The sequence below is a fragment of the Dermochelys coriacea genome, chromosome 19 (genome assembly GCF_009764565.3).
Source record: "Dermochelys coriacea isolate rDerCor1 chromosome 19, rDerCor1.pri.v4, whole genome shotgun sequence".
NCBI classification, from domain to species: domain Eukaryota; kingdom Metazoa; phylum Chordata; order Testudines; family Dermochelyidae; genus Dermochelys; species Dermochelys coriacea.
Genome location: NC_050086.2, coordinates 12,691,841 through 12,711,185, shown reverse-complemented (window position 1 = coordinate 12,711,185; position 19,345 = coordinate 12,691,841). Strand labels below are relative to the sequence as shown.

The following is a 19,345-nucleotide window of genomic DNA, read 5'->3' as shown; positions in this document are numbered from 1 at the left end:
GGAGGGGGGAAATATTTGTACAACTCAATATTTGGCAGGAACAGGCCAACTTTGCTTCCTGTGGTTTGAGCATCAATAGAACTTTTAGATTTCATACGTGCCCTGTTAGCATCACCTTTTTACCTTTGTAATCTGTGTGGTGGTTGTGCTACTGGTGGTCTCTGATGTGATGGTCTGAGCAGTGAGCAGAACTCCAGGGTCTGAGTCCCCATTGCCATCGTCTGTCTATAACACACACACAAAACAGCAATCAACCATTTTCACACCGTCACCATTGCAACAGGACCTCAGAGCTGTAATTTAAGATGATGTACAATCATTGCAAAAGTAGACTTTGCATTATTTGACAAAGTGAACCAATTCACAGCTGGATGAATAATTAGTGTTTTAGCGGTATAACAAAATGTTTCAAGACTAATGCTGTCTGAAGGTACAGCATTTAAAGAACCAAGGAGCCATGCTGCCGTCCAACAGAGCCATGATGAAATCAAGCAGAGAAGCCTTGACATCCATTAGGATGTCTGAGCTGTGACCTCACCCAAACACAGGGTGATTATTCTCCACTTCACACAGTGACTTTGTTCAGCTCTCCCCCTCTCGATTCTGGGATGATGAATGGGTCTTCTCTATCCTCCCTTTTCTCCTCTCCCGTTCCAGTTGAATTGGGGTGCTGTGCTGGCAAGTTTACTTAACACACTGAACTGACTCACATGTTTCAGGCAGCATGGGTAGTACTACATATTTACTCTCTAGTTGATCTGCATTGTCACAAATTACTCCTACAGATTCCATAGAAGCTACATGATAAGGTCCCCACACCTATCACTCTCCCTGCTCTACCAATAATACCAGCCTTGTCCACACTGCCTTTTTTGCATATATCACCTTCCCTGAAGTGGTCTATAAAAGATATTACACCGCTCAAGTCTACTTCTGTTGAGACTCCTATAAAAGAATCAGTTCAATTAAGATGGCTGAGGGGGCAGATGGGGTTAGTTGGCATTGTATCCATGTATCATTCTAAACAGCTTTGGAAGCTATTTTGGAATCCATCTCCCCCAAGCCCTTTGTACATCATTTGTCTTAGAGCCTTTTCATGGTTGTGCCCAGCACAGTGTAAAGGCCCTGGATGCTACTATAACCTAAATAAACCATAAGTAACAACAACTGTGTACCACCACTTTAATTACTTGCCTCCCATCCTGTACAATTCTCAGGCTTTCCAAAGCCTATCTATTGCTCCAGAGTTTATTGTCCACGTCTCCAATGACTGAATTAAAGATATACAGTGAGTAACAGCCTCTTTTGTCCAGTTATTGTTACAGAACAGTCTATGAAATTGTAATGACAATTTAAGACAAGAGTAAGGTGCCACAAGTACTCCTGTTCTTTTTGCGGATACAGACTAACACAGCTGCTACTCTGAAACCTATCTTCAGAGTGACTACTAGGTGGGACCACTTTCTGTGCTGTATAAAACAAACTCCCCCAGAGATCATCATTACTTTTTGGCCAAATCTCACCTAATAAATAATTAGGTTACAGAATTCTCATTTCTCCCTTGAGACATTAGAGCTAGAGATGTAAAGATGGTGACAAGACTAAGCTTGATCAGCTAATCTTAGCCACAAATGCTCTGAGCAATATGGGTTCAAACCTAACACTATAACCTGGATCTTACGCCCAGTACTGGTGCTGCAGTTTGGTTCTGGAGAGCATGTGACACTGTTAGAGTGCTCTACTTCAGATGGGATGTTAAACAATCAGTTGCTGATGATCTCTGGAGACAGAGTTTCCACAAGGATGACAGTATGCCAGATATGCATTAAACAAGTGGTCCATTGCATACATACCTCTTTGTGTCTGCTTCCCCATCTGTGATACGGAGTTAGTGTGACTGCCTATTGCAAAGGCTAAGACAAATATTTTCAAATTTGGGTGTCATATTTAGGTACCCAAATATGTTACCTGATTTTCAGAGTGTCAAGGAGTGTGGGGGAGTCCAGGGCCTGCACCCCTCTTCCTGGGATTCACTGTGACTCTCAGCCAGCCAGTAAAATGGAAGGTTTATTGGACAATAGGAACACAGTCTAAAACAGAGCTTGTGGGTACAACCAGGACCCCTCAGTCAAGTCCTTCTGGGGGGCAGGGAGCTTAGACCCCAGCCCTTGGGTTCCCTGTGTTCCACCACCCAGCACCAAACTGAAACAACACCCCCCCGCCCCCCAGCCAGCTCTCTCCTTTGTCCAGTTTCCCGGGCAGAGGTGTTAGCTCCCCCTTCCCCTCCCCGCTCAGATTACAGGCTCTCAGGTGTCTCATCCCCAGGGAAACTCCCCTGCCACATTCCCAGGTCAACACTCCCCACTCACTACTGCGTCACATCTCTCCCCGCTTTGAGACTGAACTGAGCGGGGTCACTCTGATCAGTGACCTGGGGAAGTTCAGGGCCCCCTCTCTGGGACAACGCATCCGCTATCATGTTGGCACTTCCCTTCACATGGACCACGTCCATGTCAAAGTCCTGCAGGAGCAGGCTCCACCTCAGGAGTTTGGCATTGCCTTCTTTCATCTGGTGCAGCCAGGTCAGGGGAGAGTGGTCGGTGTACATGGTGAAGCGTCGCCCGAAGAGATATGGCTTTAGTTTCTTGAGGGCCCACACCATAGCCAGGCATTCCTTCTTGATGGCCGCGTAGTGTTGCTCCCGGGGTAGCAACTTCTTGCTCAGGTACACAATGGAGTGTCTCTCCCCCTTTTCATCCTCCTGCATTAAACACCGCCCCCAGTCCTGTGTCTGAGGCATTGGTGAACACCATAAAGGGCTTGTCAAAGTCTGGGTTTGCCAGAACTGGGCCACTGACCAGAGCCTCCTTCAGCGCCCGGAAAACCTCCTGGCACTGCTCGGTCCAGACGACCTTGTCTGGCTTCTCCTTCTTGCATAGCTCGGTGATGGGGGTGGCTATGGCACTAAAGTGGGACACAAACTTTCTGTAGTATCCTGCCAACTCAATAAAGGCTTGGACCTGCTTTTTGGTGTGGAGAGCGGGCCAGTCTCTGATCATCTCCACCTTAGCTGGTTCTGGCTTTAGATGGTCACTCCCCACCCGATGGCCCAGGTAAGATACTTCAGCCATCCCCACCTTGCACTTCCCCGCTTTTATGGTCAGCCCAGCCTCCTGGAGTCAGTCCAGCACTTGTCTAACCTGGGACACATGGTCCTCCCAGGTCTGGCTAAAGATACAGATGTCATCAACATACGCCACGGCAAAACTCTCCATCTCCTCAGTAGCTGATCCACCAGGCGCTGGAAGGTGGCTGGTGCTCCCTTGAGGCCGAAAGGCAGGGTCAGGAACTCAGAGCCCCAGAGGGGTGATAAAGGCTGATTTCAGCCAGGCATCTGCATCCAGTGGCACTTGCCAGTAACCCTTTGTAAGATCCATGGTGATAAGGTATTGTGCTCCTCCCAATTTGTCTAGGAGCTCATCAGCCCTGGGCATGGGGTAGGCATCAGATACAGTGATAGCACTGAGCTTCCGATAGTCCACACAGAACCTGATTGACCCGTCCTTTTTGGGGACCAGCACCACCGGCGAGGCCCAAGGGCTGGCAGATGGCTGGATTACCCCTAAAGCCAGCATGTTCCTGATCTCTCTTTCCAGGTCCTGAGCAGTTTTCTCTGTGACTCGAAAGGGGGAGCATCTTATCGGTGGGGGCAATCCTGTCTGCACCTGGTGGACAGTTAGATTAGTGCGTCCAGGCTGGTTGGAAAACAGCTGTCGGTACGGATGCAGCACTCCCCTGATCTCAGCTTGCTGGGCAGGGGTTAGCTGATCCGAGAGGGGTATTGTTTCCAGGGGTGAACCAGCTCTGGTTCCAGGGAATAGATATACTAAAGGGTCATCTCTCTGCTCCTCCCAATGTCCACACACGGCCAACACCAAATTCCCCCTGGCATAATGTGGCTTCATCATATTCACATGGTACACCCGGCCGTGGTGCGCCCGGTTAGACAGCTCCACCACATAGACCTCATTTAGCTGCTTGACAACCTTAAAAGAGCCCTCCCAGGCGGCCTGTAGTTTGTTCTTTCTCACGGGGATGAGAACCATCACCTGGATCCCCGGTGGCATAGGCACGGGCCCGCACCGTGTGGTCATACCAGACCTCCTCCTTCTTTTGGGCTCTGGCCAGATTCAGGCCCATGAGTTCAGCAAGTCTCTCAGAAGATCAGGACATACTCCACCACTGACTCTCCATTGGAAGTGGCCTTCCCCTGCCATTCGTCTCTCATCAGGTCCAGGGGGGCTCTTACCCTCCTTCCATACAACTATTTGAAAGGCAAAAATCCGGTAGATTCCTGGGGTACCTCCCTGTACGCGAACAGCAGGTGAGGTAAGTACTTGTCCCAATCCTGCGGGTGCTGGTTCATAAAGGTTTTCAGCATCATCTTTAGCGTCCCACTGAACCTCTCCACCTGCCCATTGGACCGGGGATGATACGCTGATGCTCAGTTGTGCCGGACCCCACATTTCTCCCACAAGCACCGGAGCAGGGCCGACATGAAGCTGGATCCTTGGTCTGTCAAGACTTCCTTGGGGAACCCCACTTGGCTGAAAAGGGTCAGGTGCGCATCTACCATGGCGTCGGCTTCAATGGAAGCTAAGGGCACTGCCTCAGGGTAGCGGGTGGCAAAATCTACCATCACCAGAAGGCATTTCTTCCCCGATCGGGTCGTCTTGCTGAGAGGTCCCACTATGTCCATGGCCCCCTTCTGGAAAGGTTCCTCTATGATGGGCAAAGGTTTCAAAGCCGTTTTCCCCTTGTCCCGGGCCTTCCCCACCCTCTGACAGGGGTCACAGGATCGGCAATACTGCCGGACAGTGGTAAAGACCTCAGGCCAATAAAAGTTCTGTAGCAACCTCTGCCCGGTGTGCTGGATTCCCTGGTGCCCTGAGAGGGGGATGTCACGGGCCAGGTACAGTAGCTTGCGGCGGTACTTCTAGGGGACCACCAGTTGCCTCCTGATCCCACAGGACTCCACTTCCCCTGGGGGAGCCCATTCTCGGTACAGGAACACCTTCTCCCACAGGAACCTCTCCTGGCAACCTCTCCTCATGGTCTGTACCACACTGAGGTCGGCCAGGTCCCTGAGCTTCCACAAGGAGAGATCTTTTTGCAACTCGGCCTGGAACTCAGTGGCTGGGGAAGGGATGGGGCCCGGTTCCCTCTCACTGGCTGGGTCTGAGGCCACAGCATCTCTGAGCCGTGCCCCTCGCCGGCTCTGGCTACGGGTCACAACCACGGCGGTCTGGGGGTTGCTTGGCCAGGCCTCTAGGTCCCCCCCCCCCATCAAAACCTCAGTGAGCAAATGCACCCCCATATCCTTGGGGCCCTCCTTGGCCCCGCATTTCAGGTGTACCCTTGCCACGGGCACCTTGAATGGGGTTCTGCCCACCCCCGTCAGGGTCAGGTAGGTGTTGGGCACCACCTGATCTGAGGCCACCATCTCAGGCCGGGCCAGCGTGACCTCTGCGCCCATATCCCAGTATCCATTGACTTTCCTCCCATCCAACTCCAGGGGAAAAAGGCACTCTCTCCGGAGGGACAGCCCCACGCCCACCTTGTAAACCGAGAACCCTGAGTCCAGAGCATCCAGCCCTCTGGAAGAGCTGGCCTGGGGTACTCTTCCCTCCTGAGCAGGTGGTAAGCTGGCAGCCCCCCTTGCCTGGGCCATCTGCCCCTCATCCAGCTGGGTCCCTACCCAGTTAACCCTGGGTAGGTTGGGTCTGCTCAGTCTGTCCCTGAGCCTGGGGCACTGGGTCCGTACGTGGCCTCTCTGGCCACAGTGATAGCAGCTCATGTCACGTTGGTCCCCTCGAGCGGGTCGGATGGTTCTGATGCCAGGCGTTCCCTTTGGGAGGGGGTTCTCCATATTTCCCCGCTGGGAGATCCCATGGTGACTCTCTCTCTCTCTCTGCATCGTGGGGGGGCCTGTTCTTTTGGGACTCCTCCCTGCTACTCTCTGACCGACTGTTCACAAACTCATCGGCCAGCTGCCCTGCATGCTCTGGGTTCTCTAGCTTTTTGTCCACCAACCATAGTCTCAGGTCAGAAGGACACTGTTCATACAGTTGCTCCGGTACAATTAGGTCAAACAGGTCCTCTTTAGCTTGGGCCCCAGCTGTCCACTTGCGGGCATATCCCTACATTCGGTTGACCAGTTTGTAGGTATGTGACCTCAGGCATTTTACGCTGACTCTGGAACCTTTTCCGGTACATCTTGGGGGTCAGTCCAAACTCACGGAGCAGGGTCTTTTTGAACAGTTCGTAGTCCCCTGCCTCCGCCCCTTTCATTTGGCTGTACACCTCCACAGTTTTGGGGTCCAGTAAGGGGGGTGAGAAACTGGAGCCTGTCTGCAGTGTCAACCCTGTGCAGCTCGCAGGCATTCTCAAAGGCCGTCAGGAAGCTATGTCCTCCCCCTCCTTACGCTAGGCCAGGGAGCGCTTATCCAAGCTCCTTGCAGTCTTGGGTCCCCCCCTCACTCACCGCAGCTGGGGCCCCACTGCTCCTCAGCCTGGCCAGCTCCAGTTCATGCTGTCTCTGTTTCTCTTCATGCTGCCTCTGTTTCTCCTTCTCCTCCTGCTCATGCTGACATTGCCTCTCCTCATGCTCATGCTGCTTTTCATGATCTTCCAGCTCCCTCATTTTCATCTCCCTCTCCCATTCCAGCCGCCTTCGCTCCAGGGATGGGGAGCTCCGCTGGGAGGATCTGCTGCTGGCTGCCGGGGTCAGGGTGCCCTCGGTATTCGCTTGGCTTCCCCCAACCCCTCCCCTAGGTATAGGTAGGAAGGGTCTTGGGATGTCCTCGGCAGCAGTCCGACCCCTTCCAACCCAGTCAGGCCCCAAGGCCCATGCTGCGTCCACCGGGCAGCTCCCCTCAGGTACAGGGATCGGGTCATCCAAGCGATCCTTCTCCTCCAACTGGGCAATCAGCTGTTCCTTAGTGGACCTTCCAATGCGCAGCCCCCTCTGCCTGCACAGCTCCACCAGGTCACTCTTAAGGCTTTTAGCATACATCTCTCTGCTGGCCACTCGCAGGCCTGTGCAGCTTTCCACGGTTTCCAGGAAGAACCCCTAGGGTGCCAGTCCTTCTTGAGGTCACCATCTCTTTGCCAGGGTCCAGCTGCAGACTCCTCCACCCTGGTACCGCTCGCTGCAACCCCCCTGGGGAACCCTCTTACTGGAAAAGTCCTTCTCTCTGGTCACACTCCCACGGGTTAACTGCCCCCTGAAACCGTCTCTCTCAGAATCTTCAGCACACCCGGTCCCTGTCAATCCCCCTTTGTTTTACTGGTTGCCAGTCACTTACTGCAGGAAGCGCCATTCAAGGGGTGCAGTACATCCCACCACTGCCACCAGTTGTCACGGAGTATGGGGGAGTCTGGGGCCTGCACCCCTCTTCCTGGGATTCACTGTGACTCTCAGCCAGCCAGTAAAATGGAAGGTTTATTGGACAATAGGAACACAGTCTAAAACAGAGCTTGTGGGTACAACCAGGACCCCTCTGTCAAGTCCTGGGGAACAAGGAGCTTAGACTCCAGCTCTGGGGTTCCCTGCGTCCCACCACCCAGGACCAAACAAACCAAAACCCCCCCAGCCAGCTCTCTCCTGCAGCCTTTGTCCAGTTTCCCGGGCAGAGGTGTTACCTCCCCCTCCCGGCTCAGGTTTACAGGCTCTCAGGTGTCCCATCCCCAGTGAAACTCCCCTGCAACATTCCCAGGTCAACACTCCCCCGTCCCTGCTGCGTCGCATCGAGATACTAAATGATGCCTGCAAAGTGCAAAGCATTAAAGCCAGTCAGTGGCAGAACAGAACGCAGTTCTGGGTTATTCCTCTACCATTTAGCCTCTAAGTTGCAGACTTCCTAAAGTAAAAAATGGGTACTTACCTGTTCTGTAACGGTTCTTGGAAACGGGGGTGCAGACCTGTATTCCACTCAGGTGTGCACACACGCAGCATACCAAAGTCAGAGAACCTTGCCTAGCAGTACCTGTAGGGGCAGCCCTTAGCCCCTCACTTGGCTATTTGAGGGCAGTGCTTCCCCGCCCCGAACATCAGTTCCTCTGACCCAAACATCAAAAATAGAGACCCTGATCGAGAGGCGACAGCGGGTTGGTCAGAACACATGTCTATGCTCACATCTTGAAGAACAACAGTCATAGCACAGGAGATAACCAGTTGTTCTTCGAGTGGTTGCAGACAGACACATATTCCTCTCAGGTGACTCACAAACAGTACTTGGAGGTTGGCGCCTACTTAAACAATGACTGCAAGACTGCCTTCCCAAAGTTTGCATCTGACCTAGAAGCAGTGCTAATAGCATAATTCTTGGTAAAAGAGAAGATCAAGTACCAGTCCTGCAAACTCCCAACTATGGAAACATCACTGAAGAATGCTATCCATGTTTCTTGGGTCCTCATCAGATGGCCTATAATCTCCATGGAGACATGGTTTGAGCTACATCGTCGTATGCTCTTGTAAAGCAGGAAGTTATCCACCTGAAATTGGCTGTGCAGAGATTGACCCTTCACTCAATCCTCATAGGAAACAAAAAGACAAGGCAACACCTGTGTCAAGGTTCCTTCCCCACTCTGAACTCTAGGGTACAGATGTGGGGACCTGCATGACAGACCCCCTTGTCTTATTCTTACCATCTTAGGTTAAACGCTGCCACCACCAAAGTGTCTAACAATAATATCAGGGGAAGTGCCCACTTGGAAACGTCTCCCTAACAAAATATACCCCCAAGCACTACACCCCCTTTCCTGGGGAAGACTTGATAAAAATCCTCACCAATTTGCATAGGTGAACACAGACCCCAAACCCTTGGATCTTAAGATAAATGAAAAAGCAATCAGGTTCTTAAAAGAGAATTTTAATTAAAGAAAAAGTAAAAAGAATCACCTCTGTAAAAATCAGGATGGTAAATACCTTACAGGGTAACCAGATTCAAAACATAGAGAATCCCTCTAGGCAAAACCTTAAGTTACAAAAAGACACAAAAACAGGAATACACATTCCATTCAGCACAACTTATTTTATCAGCCATTTAAACAAAACAGAATCTAACGCATATGTCATAAATATAAAGGGAAGGGTAAACACCTTTAAATCCCTCCTGGCCAGAGGAAAAACCCTTTCACCTGTAAAGGGTTAAGAAGCTAGGATAACCTCGCTGACACCTGACCAAAATGACTAATGAGGAGACAAGATACTTTCAAAGCTAGAGGGGGGAGAAACAAAGGCTTTCTCTGTGCGTTGCTTTTGCCGGGACCAGAGCAGGAATGCAGGTCAGAACTCCTGTAAAGGGTTAATAAGCAATCTAGTTAGATATGCGTTAGATTCTGTTTTGTTTGAAAGACGTTTCCAAGCGGGCTCTTTCCCTGTTGTATATTTGTTAGATGCTTGGTGGTGGCAGCAATAAAGTCCAAGGGCAAAAGGTAAAATAGTTTGTACTTTGGGGAAGTTTTAACCTAAGCTGGTAAAAATAAGCTTAGGGGGTTTCTCATGCAGGTCCCCACATCTGTACCCTAGAGTTCAGGATGGGGAAGGAACCTTGACAACATATCTAACTAGACAGCTTACTAACTCTTTACAGGAGTTCTGACCTGCATTCCTGCTCTGGTCCTAGCAAAAGCATCACACAGACAGAGAGAACCTTTTGTTCCCCGCCCCCCCTCCAGCTTTTAAAGTATCTTGTCTCCTTATTGGTCATTTTGGTCAGGTGCAAGCGAAGTTATCTTAGCTTCTTAACCCTTTACAGGTGAAAAGGTTTTTCTTCTGGCCAGGAGGGATTTAAAGGTGGTTACCCTTCCCTTTATATTTATGACACGTCCCCCAAATCACAGATAGGGTGAAACGCTGGCTGTGATTTCTTCCTGGAGCTCTCGGAGAAAACAGAGTTAAAAGACACATGCACCTCTAAATATGCTACCAAGTATATAAAGACTAACAATATTTCCCTCATCTCAAGGACAATTTTAACCAGTTGATTCTGGGAAACTTTCACAGGAGAGTGCATCAGCCACTTTTTTAGCAGCTCCTGAGATGTGTTGGATGTCGAAATCAAAATCTTGAAGAGCTAAACTCCACCGAATAAGGTTTTTGTTATTTCCCGTGGTGGTATGAAGCCACTGTAGCGCAGGATGGTCGGTTTGCAGGTGGAAACGTCGTCCCCAAACATATGGGAGTAGCTTTTCCAGAGCGTAGGCATTGATGTAACATTCTTTTTCACTGACTGACCAGTTGCTTTCCCTCTCAGACAGCTTCTTGCTGAGAAACACTACAGAATGGAATTCTTGATCCGGTTCTTCCTGCATTAATACTGCCCCCCCACACCATGTTCGGACGCATCTGTGGTTACTAGGAACGGTTTGTCAAAGTCTGTGGCCCTTAGCACAGGGTCAGACATGAGTGTCACTTTAAGCTGGTTAAAGGCCTTCTGACACTCTTCGGTCCACTAAACGGCATTTGGCTGTTTCTTTTTGGTTAGGTCTGTCAGTGGGGCGATTTGGCCGTATTGCAGTACAAATTGCCTGTAATATCCGGCCAAGCCTAAGAAGGATTGGACCTGTTTCTTTAACTTTGGGACTGGCCACTTTTGGCTAGCATTCATTTTGGCCTGTACGGGGTTGATAGTTACCTTGGACACCAGGTGGGTCAAGGAAGTCACTCTGTTTAGGCCAATTTGACACTTCTTAGCCTTAACCGTTAGTCCTGCCTCCCTTGTGCGCTCGAAGACTTTTTGTAGATGTTCCAGGTGTTCTTCCCAGGAATTCGAAACTATGGCCACATCGTCAAGGTAGGCGACTGCATATTCTCCTAATCCCGCTAGGAGACCATCTACAAGTCTTTGGAAGATGGCGGGTGCATTCCGCAGCCCGTAAGGGAGTACATTAAATTCATACAGCCCAACATGTGTGGTGAAGGCTGACCTTTCCTTGGTGGATTCATCTAGCAGTACCTGCCAGTAACCCTTGGTTAAGTCTAAGGCAGAGATGAACTGGGCCCATCCCAGTTTCTCTAATAGTTCATCTGTGTGTGGCATTGGATAGTTGTCTGGGCGAGTTACAGCATTTAGCTTATGGTAGTCCATGCAAAAACGTATCTCCCCATCTGTTTTGGGAACTAGAACCACTGGAGATGCCCATGCACTGCCAGAGGGGCGGATTGCACCCATCTGTAGCATATCCTGGATCTCCCGTTCTATAGCAGTTTTAACTTGAGGAGACACCTGGTAAGGTTGGACTTTAATTGGGTGAGCATTACCTGTGTCAATGGAGTGGTATGCCTGGTCAGTCAGTCCTGGGATTGGTGAGAACGTCGTTGCGTAGTTAGTGCACAGCTCCTGGATCTGCTGTCACTGCATACGTCCAAGGGTCATGGAGAGGTTCACCTCTTCCATGCCACCTGCACTTTTCCCTTCATAGGAAACACCTTCAGGCCACTCAGCGTCATCTCTTCCCTAGGCTGTAAACTGACAAACCTTTAATTTTCTGGAATAAAAGGGCTTTAGAAAATTAATATGGTACACCTTAGGCTTTCAGTTGGAGGTGGGGAACGCCATGAGATAATTAACAGTTCCCAGGCGCTTCTGACCGTGAATGGCCCTTCCCACGACGCTTCCATTTTATGGGCCTGGAGCGCCTTTAAGACCATGACCTGGTCCCCTACTTTGTTTATCATACTGGGCTATTTGCTCTTTTTACGCATCCTATAGGTTTTCTTTAGCAAGGGCTAAAGAGGTTCGGAGAGTGTTTTATAGGCTGGTTACAAAGTCCATAATGTTAGTTCCTGGAGAAGGTGTAAACCCCTCCCATTGCTACTTCATCAACTGTAATGGCCTCTTAACCTCACAGCCATATACAAGTTCAAATGGTGAAAACCCTAAACTGGGATGTGGTACAGCTCTGTAGACAAAGAGCAACTGCTGCAACACTCGGTCCCAATTACTGGAGTGCTCATTTACGTAACATGGCTCCCAAAGTTCCATTAAATTTCTCCACCGGGCCATTTGTTTGATGATGGTAAGGGGTCGCAACCAAGTGATTCACCCCATGAGCTTCCCAAAGGCTTTCCATAGTTCCTGCCAGGAAATTAGTTCCTGCATCTGTGAGGATGTCGGAGGGCCAACCTACCCTGGCAAAATGTCTGCTAGTGCCTGGAACACACTTTTAGCCCTGGTGTTGCTTAGAGCTACTGCTTCCAGCCATCGGGTGGCAAAATCCATGAAAGTCAGTACGTACTGCTTTCCTCTGGGTGTCTTTATCAGAAAAGAACCAAGAATATCCACAGCTACTCGCTGAAATGGAACTTCAATGATGGGGAGTGGCTGGAGAGGGGCTTTGACCTGGTCTGGGGTTTTCCCACTCTTTGGCATACCTCACAAGACATTCCTTCCCAGTGGAATGACCTCCCCAAACGGTCTTTGATCCTGTTCACCCCAGCATGGCCACTAGGATGATCGTGGGCGAAGCTCAAGAGCTTTACTCAGTACTTAGTTGGAGTTCCAGCTGTCTCTGAGGATGCTAGTCTTCCTGGTGTCCACCAGGAAGAGTTTCCTTGTATAAAAGTCCTCTTTCTACAACAAACCTGGATTGATTAGAAGAGCTGAGAGGCGGTGGGTTGCTCCAGGCCACCGTCCAAGCTCTCTGGAGGCTTTCATCTGCTTCCTGTTCGGTCTAGAACCGTTCCCTTGATGATAGAGACATCAGTTCCTCATTGGATTGTGGACCTACGTTTGGTCCCTCTAGAAGCAATGTAGGGGATGGGCCTGTTTCCATTGACTGTGAACCGCTCTCCACTGGTGCACTATGTTGGGGTTCAGGCTCCGGCTGAGCCTCTTGTGTAGGGTTATCGGCTGCTGCCGGTTCAGGTTCGGTGGGGCCCTCTGGTGTTGGGGTGGGAAGTACTGGATTCAGTGCTGGCAACGGTTCAGGTGCTGGTTGTTCCACTGGTTCCGGGGCTGGCTCTGTCTGGGTCTCTGGGATTGGATCCACTACTGCTGTTGCAGACGTTGGCATGGGGGCCGGTTCCATCACCTCTGACCGGGTCCTGGTAGAAGTTTCCAGAACAGAGTAGGCCTGACGGCTTGCTTAGCCTGGCTGCGGGTGACCATTCCCACACTCTTGGCTAGCTTCACATGAGTGGCCAAGTCTTCCCCCAACAGCAAGGGGATGGGATAATCATCATAGACTGCAAAAGTCCATGTTCCTGACCAGCCCTTGTACAAGACAGGCAACTTGGCTGCAGGCAAATTGAAAGAGTTGGATTTGAAGGGCTGAATTGTCACTTGGATCTCTGTGTCGATTAAATTGGGGTCCACTAAGGAAGCATGGATAGCAGACGCTTGTGCTCTGGTGTCCCTCCACGCGGTGACCTTCTTCCCACCCACACTCACAGCTTCCCTCCGCTCTGAGAGTATCTGGGAGGTATCTGGGCCTGATGACCTCTGGTGTGATTCCGGTGCAATGAACTGTCATCTGTTGGGGATCTTGGGGCAGTTGGCCTTTACATGCCCCGGCTCGTTACATTTAAAACATCGTCCAGCTGACGGGTCACTGGGGCGAGGTGGGTTGCTGAAGAACGATGTGGCAGGACGATAAGGTGTCTGGAGTATTCCTTCGTGTGTAGTTGGGGCCTTGGGCTGCCCCTGGTAGTAGGGGGTGGTCTGAGGGTGTCCCTTTGGGTATCCACTCCAACTGTGACCAGGGTTGTTCCTCTCTCCTCCCTCCACCCGTTTTGTTCCATCTTGCCCCGCCTCTCTGGCGGTCTGGGACTGCTCGTATCGATCAGCATAAGAAGCAAGACTTTCTGCTGAGTCCATTTCCTTATCCCATAAACACTGTTTTATTTCTTCCTTGGACACATTCAGGAATTGCTCCTGGGCTATCAAATCACACATTCCTTCAAAGCTAGTGACACCCCTTCCTTGGGCACATTTATCTAAAAGATCCTTCATCTGGTTTAGATAAGCCACATTACTTAGTCCAGGCCCTCTCTAAGCGTTCGAAATTTTACTCTGTACATTTCAGAAGTAATATGAAATTGTTTTAAAACCAAATCCTTGAACTTATTATAGTCAGAAGCCTCATCAATAGGCATCTTATTGAATATGTCCAGAGCTTTTCCAGTCAATTTTGCGACCAATGTGGTCATCTTGTGAGCGTCAGGAATTTTATGGAGAGTGCACAGTCTCTCAAAAGTGAGAAAATATTCAGCAATATCACTGGATTCATCATACTGTGCACATAGTTGCTCCCATTTGTGGATTGTTGGGGATGGATTGTTAGGATTATCCAGTAGATTCCGCTCAGCCCTTACCTTCTCCAACTCCAGTTCATGCTTCCTCTCTTTTTCCTTTTCCTCCATTTCTTTTTCCCTTGCCTCCATAGCTCTCCTGTGGGCAGCCTCTTTGGCTTTTTCTGCCTTGGGCTCCATCATGTCTGCCTCTCTGTTTTTAACTAACTTTACACCCGAGAGTTAGAAATAAAAACAAACAAACAAACAAAACTTAGCTTGTCAAAAAAATAGGTTGTGCTGTAACCGGATATTGATGTTCATAGATTCATAGATACTAAGGTCAGAAGGAACCATTCTGATCATCTAGTCCGACCTCCTGCACAGCGCAGGCCATAGAATCTCACCCACCCACTCCTACAAAAAACCTCACCCATGTCTGAGCTATTGAAGTCCTTAAATCATGGTTTAAAGACTTCAAGGAGCAGAGAAGCCTCCCTCAAGTCAACCATGCCCCATGCTACAGAGGAAGGCGAAAAACCTCCAGGGCCTCTCCAATCTGCCCTGGAGGAAAATTCCTTCCCGACCCCAAATATGGCAATCAGCTAAACCCTGAGCAGATGGGCAAGATTCACCAGCCAGATACTACAGAAAATTCTTTCCTGGGTAACTCAGATCCCATCCATCTAATATCCCATCTCAGGGGATTAGGCCTATTTACCCTGAATATTTAAAGATCAATTACTTACCAAAATCCCAGACTGTTCTCTGACAGTGATTGTTAGCCTACAGAAAAATCCGTTAAAAAAAAACAAAAAACTAACACCTTTGTCTTGAGACAAATAGACAGAAAAACCCTCTAGTTGCTCTTAGCTAAAAAACAAAACGAAAACAAAAACAAAACAAAAAAAACCTACCTCTTCAGGTCTGTGAAGAACTTGTGAATTTCCCTGCAGGAGGTTAACCACTCTGCCTTTAGGTAGAGAAACTCCAGCTCACAAAAGCAAGCTCCCTTTTGTTATGCTTGTTGCTTTTTCCCCTTTTACAAAACCCTTTAAAATATTTCAAAAGTCCTTCTGTGCTCCTGGTTAAAAAAAAAAAATAAATCTCGAAATGATTTCAAATTAATCCCACCGCTCTGCCACCATGTCAAGGTTTCTTCCCCACTCTGAATTCTTGGGTACAGATGTGGGGACCTGCATGAAAGACCCTCTTGGCTTATTCTTACCAGCTTAGATTAAATGCTGCCACCACCCAAGTGTCTAACCATAACAACAGGGGAAGTGCCCACTTGGAAATGTCTCCCCCACAAAATATCCCCCCAAGCACTACACCTCCTTTCCTGGGGAAGGCTTGATAAAACTCCTCACCAATTTGCATAGGTGAACACTGACCCAAACCCTTGGATCTTAAGAACAAGGAAAAAGCAATCAGGTTCTTAGAAGAGAATTTTAATTAAAGAAAAAGTAAAAGAATCACCTCTGTAAAATCAGGATGGTAAATACCTTACAGGGTAATCAGATTCAAAACACAGAGAATCCCTCTAGGCAAAACCTTAAGTTACAAAAAGACACAAAAACAGGAATATACATTCCTTTCAGCATAACTTATTTTATCAGCCATTTAAACAAAACAGAATCTAACGCATATCTAACTAGATAGCTTACTAACTCTTTACAAGAGTTCTGCATTCCTGCTCTGGTCCCAGCAAAAGCATCATACAGACAGAGAACCCTTTGTTTCCCCCCTCTCCAGCTTTTAAAGTATCTTGTCTCCTTATTGGTCATTTTGGTCAGGTGCCAGCAAGGTTATCTTAGCTTCTTAACCCTTTACAGGTGAAAGGGTTTTTCCTCTGGCCAGGAGGGATTTAAAGGTATTTGCCCTTCCCTTTATATTTATGACAACCTGAAAAGTCCTCTCTAAAACGCCAACCACCTTCTCCCATCCAACATGTGATCCAAGGAGATGGTCGGCGGAAGGATGAACGGTGCCAGCGATATGGTGATCGGCGCCTCCCCTGGGCGATCTGCGTTGAGAGGGCAGAGACTGCGATGCCAGCAATCTCGGGTGACCTGCAGAGGACCTGGGTTGAGAAGTCAGAGATCTGGGGTGCAGAGATGGAGAGCATTGTTTTGGCTCTAGAGATCTGTGGTGCTCACTTGCCCTATGGAAGGTCTTCACAGCTGGCTTGCCCTCATAGGGAGCCTTTTCTGCTTCCTGTGACGCACACGGAGCTGGCGGCACTGGTAGAGGCCTCTGTTCTCTGGGTGTCGGGAAAGCCTGGGAAGGCGTTGGCCCTGCCACAAGCCTGTGTACCCTACCACCCATGGGAGTTAGTGGCAGATCCCTCCCCATTGGGGAGGCGCTCCAGTGTGGGTGGGTGGCCCGAACTGGGTCTTTTGCCCATTACCCCATGGCCCTTCTTGCTCAGTTCCGGATAGTTACATTTCTCCTGCTTCTTTTTGGGCACTAGTGAAGGAAATGGTGCTGGGATGCACTAGGCAGCGAGGCCGAAGTGCTAGGGGTGGAGTCTGGCCGGGAAGGCTCAGAAGCCAGGCAGAGAGCAGCCTCCACGAGGAGGGCCCTCAAACGGATGTTGCACTCTTTTTGAGTTCTTACAGGAATGGCCTATAGCTCACTTACTCTTACAGGAAGGAATCGTCTCTAGATAATACATAGTCCTGCCACGAGTGCAGGGGACTGGACTATTTGACCTCTTAAGGTCCCTTCCAGTTCTATGATTCTATGCAAAACTTGTCATTCACATGTGATTCCCCCAAGCACTTCAGGCAGCTGCTATGGGGGTCACTAAACAGGCATAGAACTGTTCCAGTCAGAGCAGAGCTTAAAACCGGAGTCCCAACAGGGCTAGTCTCCAACTTGTAACTACACTACTTAACAACTACTTAGTAATTAACTACAGAAAAACTATTTACAAGGCCCTAATGCTCAAAAAACAATAGAGAAAAACCACTAACCTTTGCTAGGCAAGGAAAAAAGCACTCCGACTAACCACCATGGGCGGTAAGAAGGAACTGAGAGGGCGTTGGGCCGACAGTGGCTGATACACTGACGCATGAGTGCGGCGCTCAAGAGGGCACCACAGCTGATCCTACAGATACCATTAAGGCAAAAATCTTCAACGACCGGGCACGCAAGCACATGCACACCTAGAATGGAATCGGCATGAGCAAGCACTCAAAGAAGAACTAAGGGTACTAACTAAACAAACTATTAACTATCCCCAGAACAACAAAACCTAAGACCACCAAGGTAGAAAATCGTGAGGTAAATACCATACAGAACACTCCGACTCTAGCTGCAGGCAGTGAGAAGGAATGGGGGATGGTGACATTTGTGCTTCAGCCTTACCTATGGAGCCACATTTGAATATAGTTATTACACTACCATATTCTAATTTACTAATTTAAAGTGCTTTGAGATTGATTATAACAAGTACTTTCACATTCTGAGTCTATTTTTGGTTTCAGTACCTGCTTTAGATATAGAAATGTAGCAGGAAATCATCAGGATAAGATGATACAAAACAAAGTTTCTTAAAAAAGTCAAGATAATCTAATCTGTACACAAAGTTCTGAAGAAAGATAAACGGAAAAGAGACTACAGGAAAAGTGTGATAAACAGAAATGAAAATAAAATAGCAAATCTCTCATAGGACAAAGGCTAGTCTACATCAAAGCACCAGCAGCCGGTGAGAAATTCTGTTCAGATATGGAGCTATTTTGAAAACCTCTTACTGGTGTGCACACATCAGTATATACACACAAGTTATTTGTGCCAAGCTTTCACATGCTGAAAAACAGAACCTTAGTTTAGTACACAGAGATCTGGAGTGTTGAGGCTGATTTCATGCAGCCTGTTTAAGGATTCATGAAACATGCCAAGCTTTTTATTCTGTTCAGCACAGAATATTTTTAATTTGATGGGCATTGTAAGGGATGATATTGGAAACCAGAGGACTTAGAACTAGCCATCCTGATACCAGAAAGAAAAGTAAGGATTTTCCTGATAAAAAAGAAATGTAATCTGAAAAAAACTACTATTACTACTACAGTGCCAACTGGCAAACTACCTAACTAGAACTGGGGATTAGGACAACATTTAGAAGGAATGAACAGAGAGCCAGCAGTACACTGAAAACACACACAGAGCAGTTCCATTTCAAAGTTAGAGACACCAAGAGGAACTGAGCAGCAGTTGGTCACTCTGCCCTTTTAATGTGGTTGGCACGAGGCGTGAAGAAAAAACGGTTACTAGCCTTCTGTAACTGTTGTTCAAGATGTGTTGCTCACCACATGCACTGGTGCTGGTATAAGGGGCACCGCTGGCTCCTCCACCCTCAGTTCCTTCTTGCCGCAACTCCGAAAGAGGGAAAGGAGGGCGGGTCGTGGAATGGACATGAGCAACACATCTAAAAGAACAGTAGTTACGGACGGTTAGTAATTGTTTTTTTTCTTTGAGTGCTTGCTCATATCCATTCCATGTTAGGTGACTCCCAAGCAGCATCTCCAAGGCAGGTCAGAGTTCATGGATGTGCTGACTGCAACACAGCTCTGCCAAAGCCAGCATCATTTCTGGCAACTGAGGAATGGGTCATGAAGGGCTGTACCAGTGACTACATTGCGGCCCTGCAGATGTCCTGGATAGGGCCTTGTGCTAGGAAGGCTGCTGACGACTCCTGAACTGTAGTTGAATGGGCCATCGCTATCGGTGGAGGTACAACCTACGCCAATTCGTAGCAAATACGGATGCAGGTAGTAATCCAAGATGAAAGCCTATGAGAAGACACCAGGAAGATTTTCATCCTGTCAGCCACTGTAACAAAGAGTTGAGTCAATTTATGGAAGGGCTTGGTATGCTCTAAGTAGAAAGCCAGCAGGAAAGCAGGATGGGGACGCAGCTGAACCTTGTCCTTGTAGAACACCACGTACGGAGGTTCCAACGTAAGGGCTTTAATTTTAGAGACTCGACTAGCTGAAGTGATAGATGAAAGGAAAGCAACCTTCCAAAACTGATGTGAAAGACAAC

General features: G+C 48.8%; 1 protein-coding gene across 46 annotated transcripts in view; it reads right to left on the bottom strand.

Moving 5' to 3' along the window:
• Positions 1–19,345, bottom strand: part of EPB41 (erythrocyte membrane protein band 4.1) — a 206,427-nt gene that overhangs the window by 11,779 nt on the left and 175,303 nt on the right. For 43 of the 46 annotated variants that reach the window (XM_038377825.2, XM_043506176.1, XM_043506173.1 and 40 more), the window contains one exon: positions 124–225. The exons of the other annotated variants lie outside the window; for them this stretch is intronic. In XM_038377825.2, the coding sequence (XP_038233753.1) occupies positions 124–225 (102 nt within the window). The remainder of the gene's footprint in view (positions 1–123; positions 226–19,345) is intronic. 46 annotated transcript variants of the gene reach the window in all.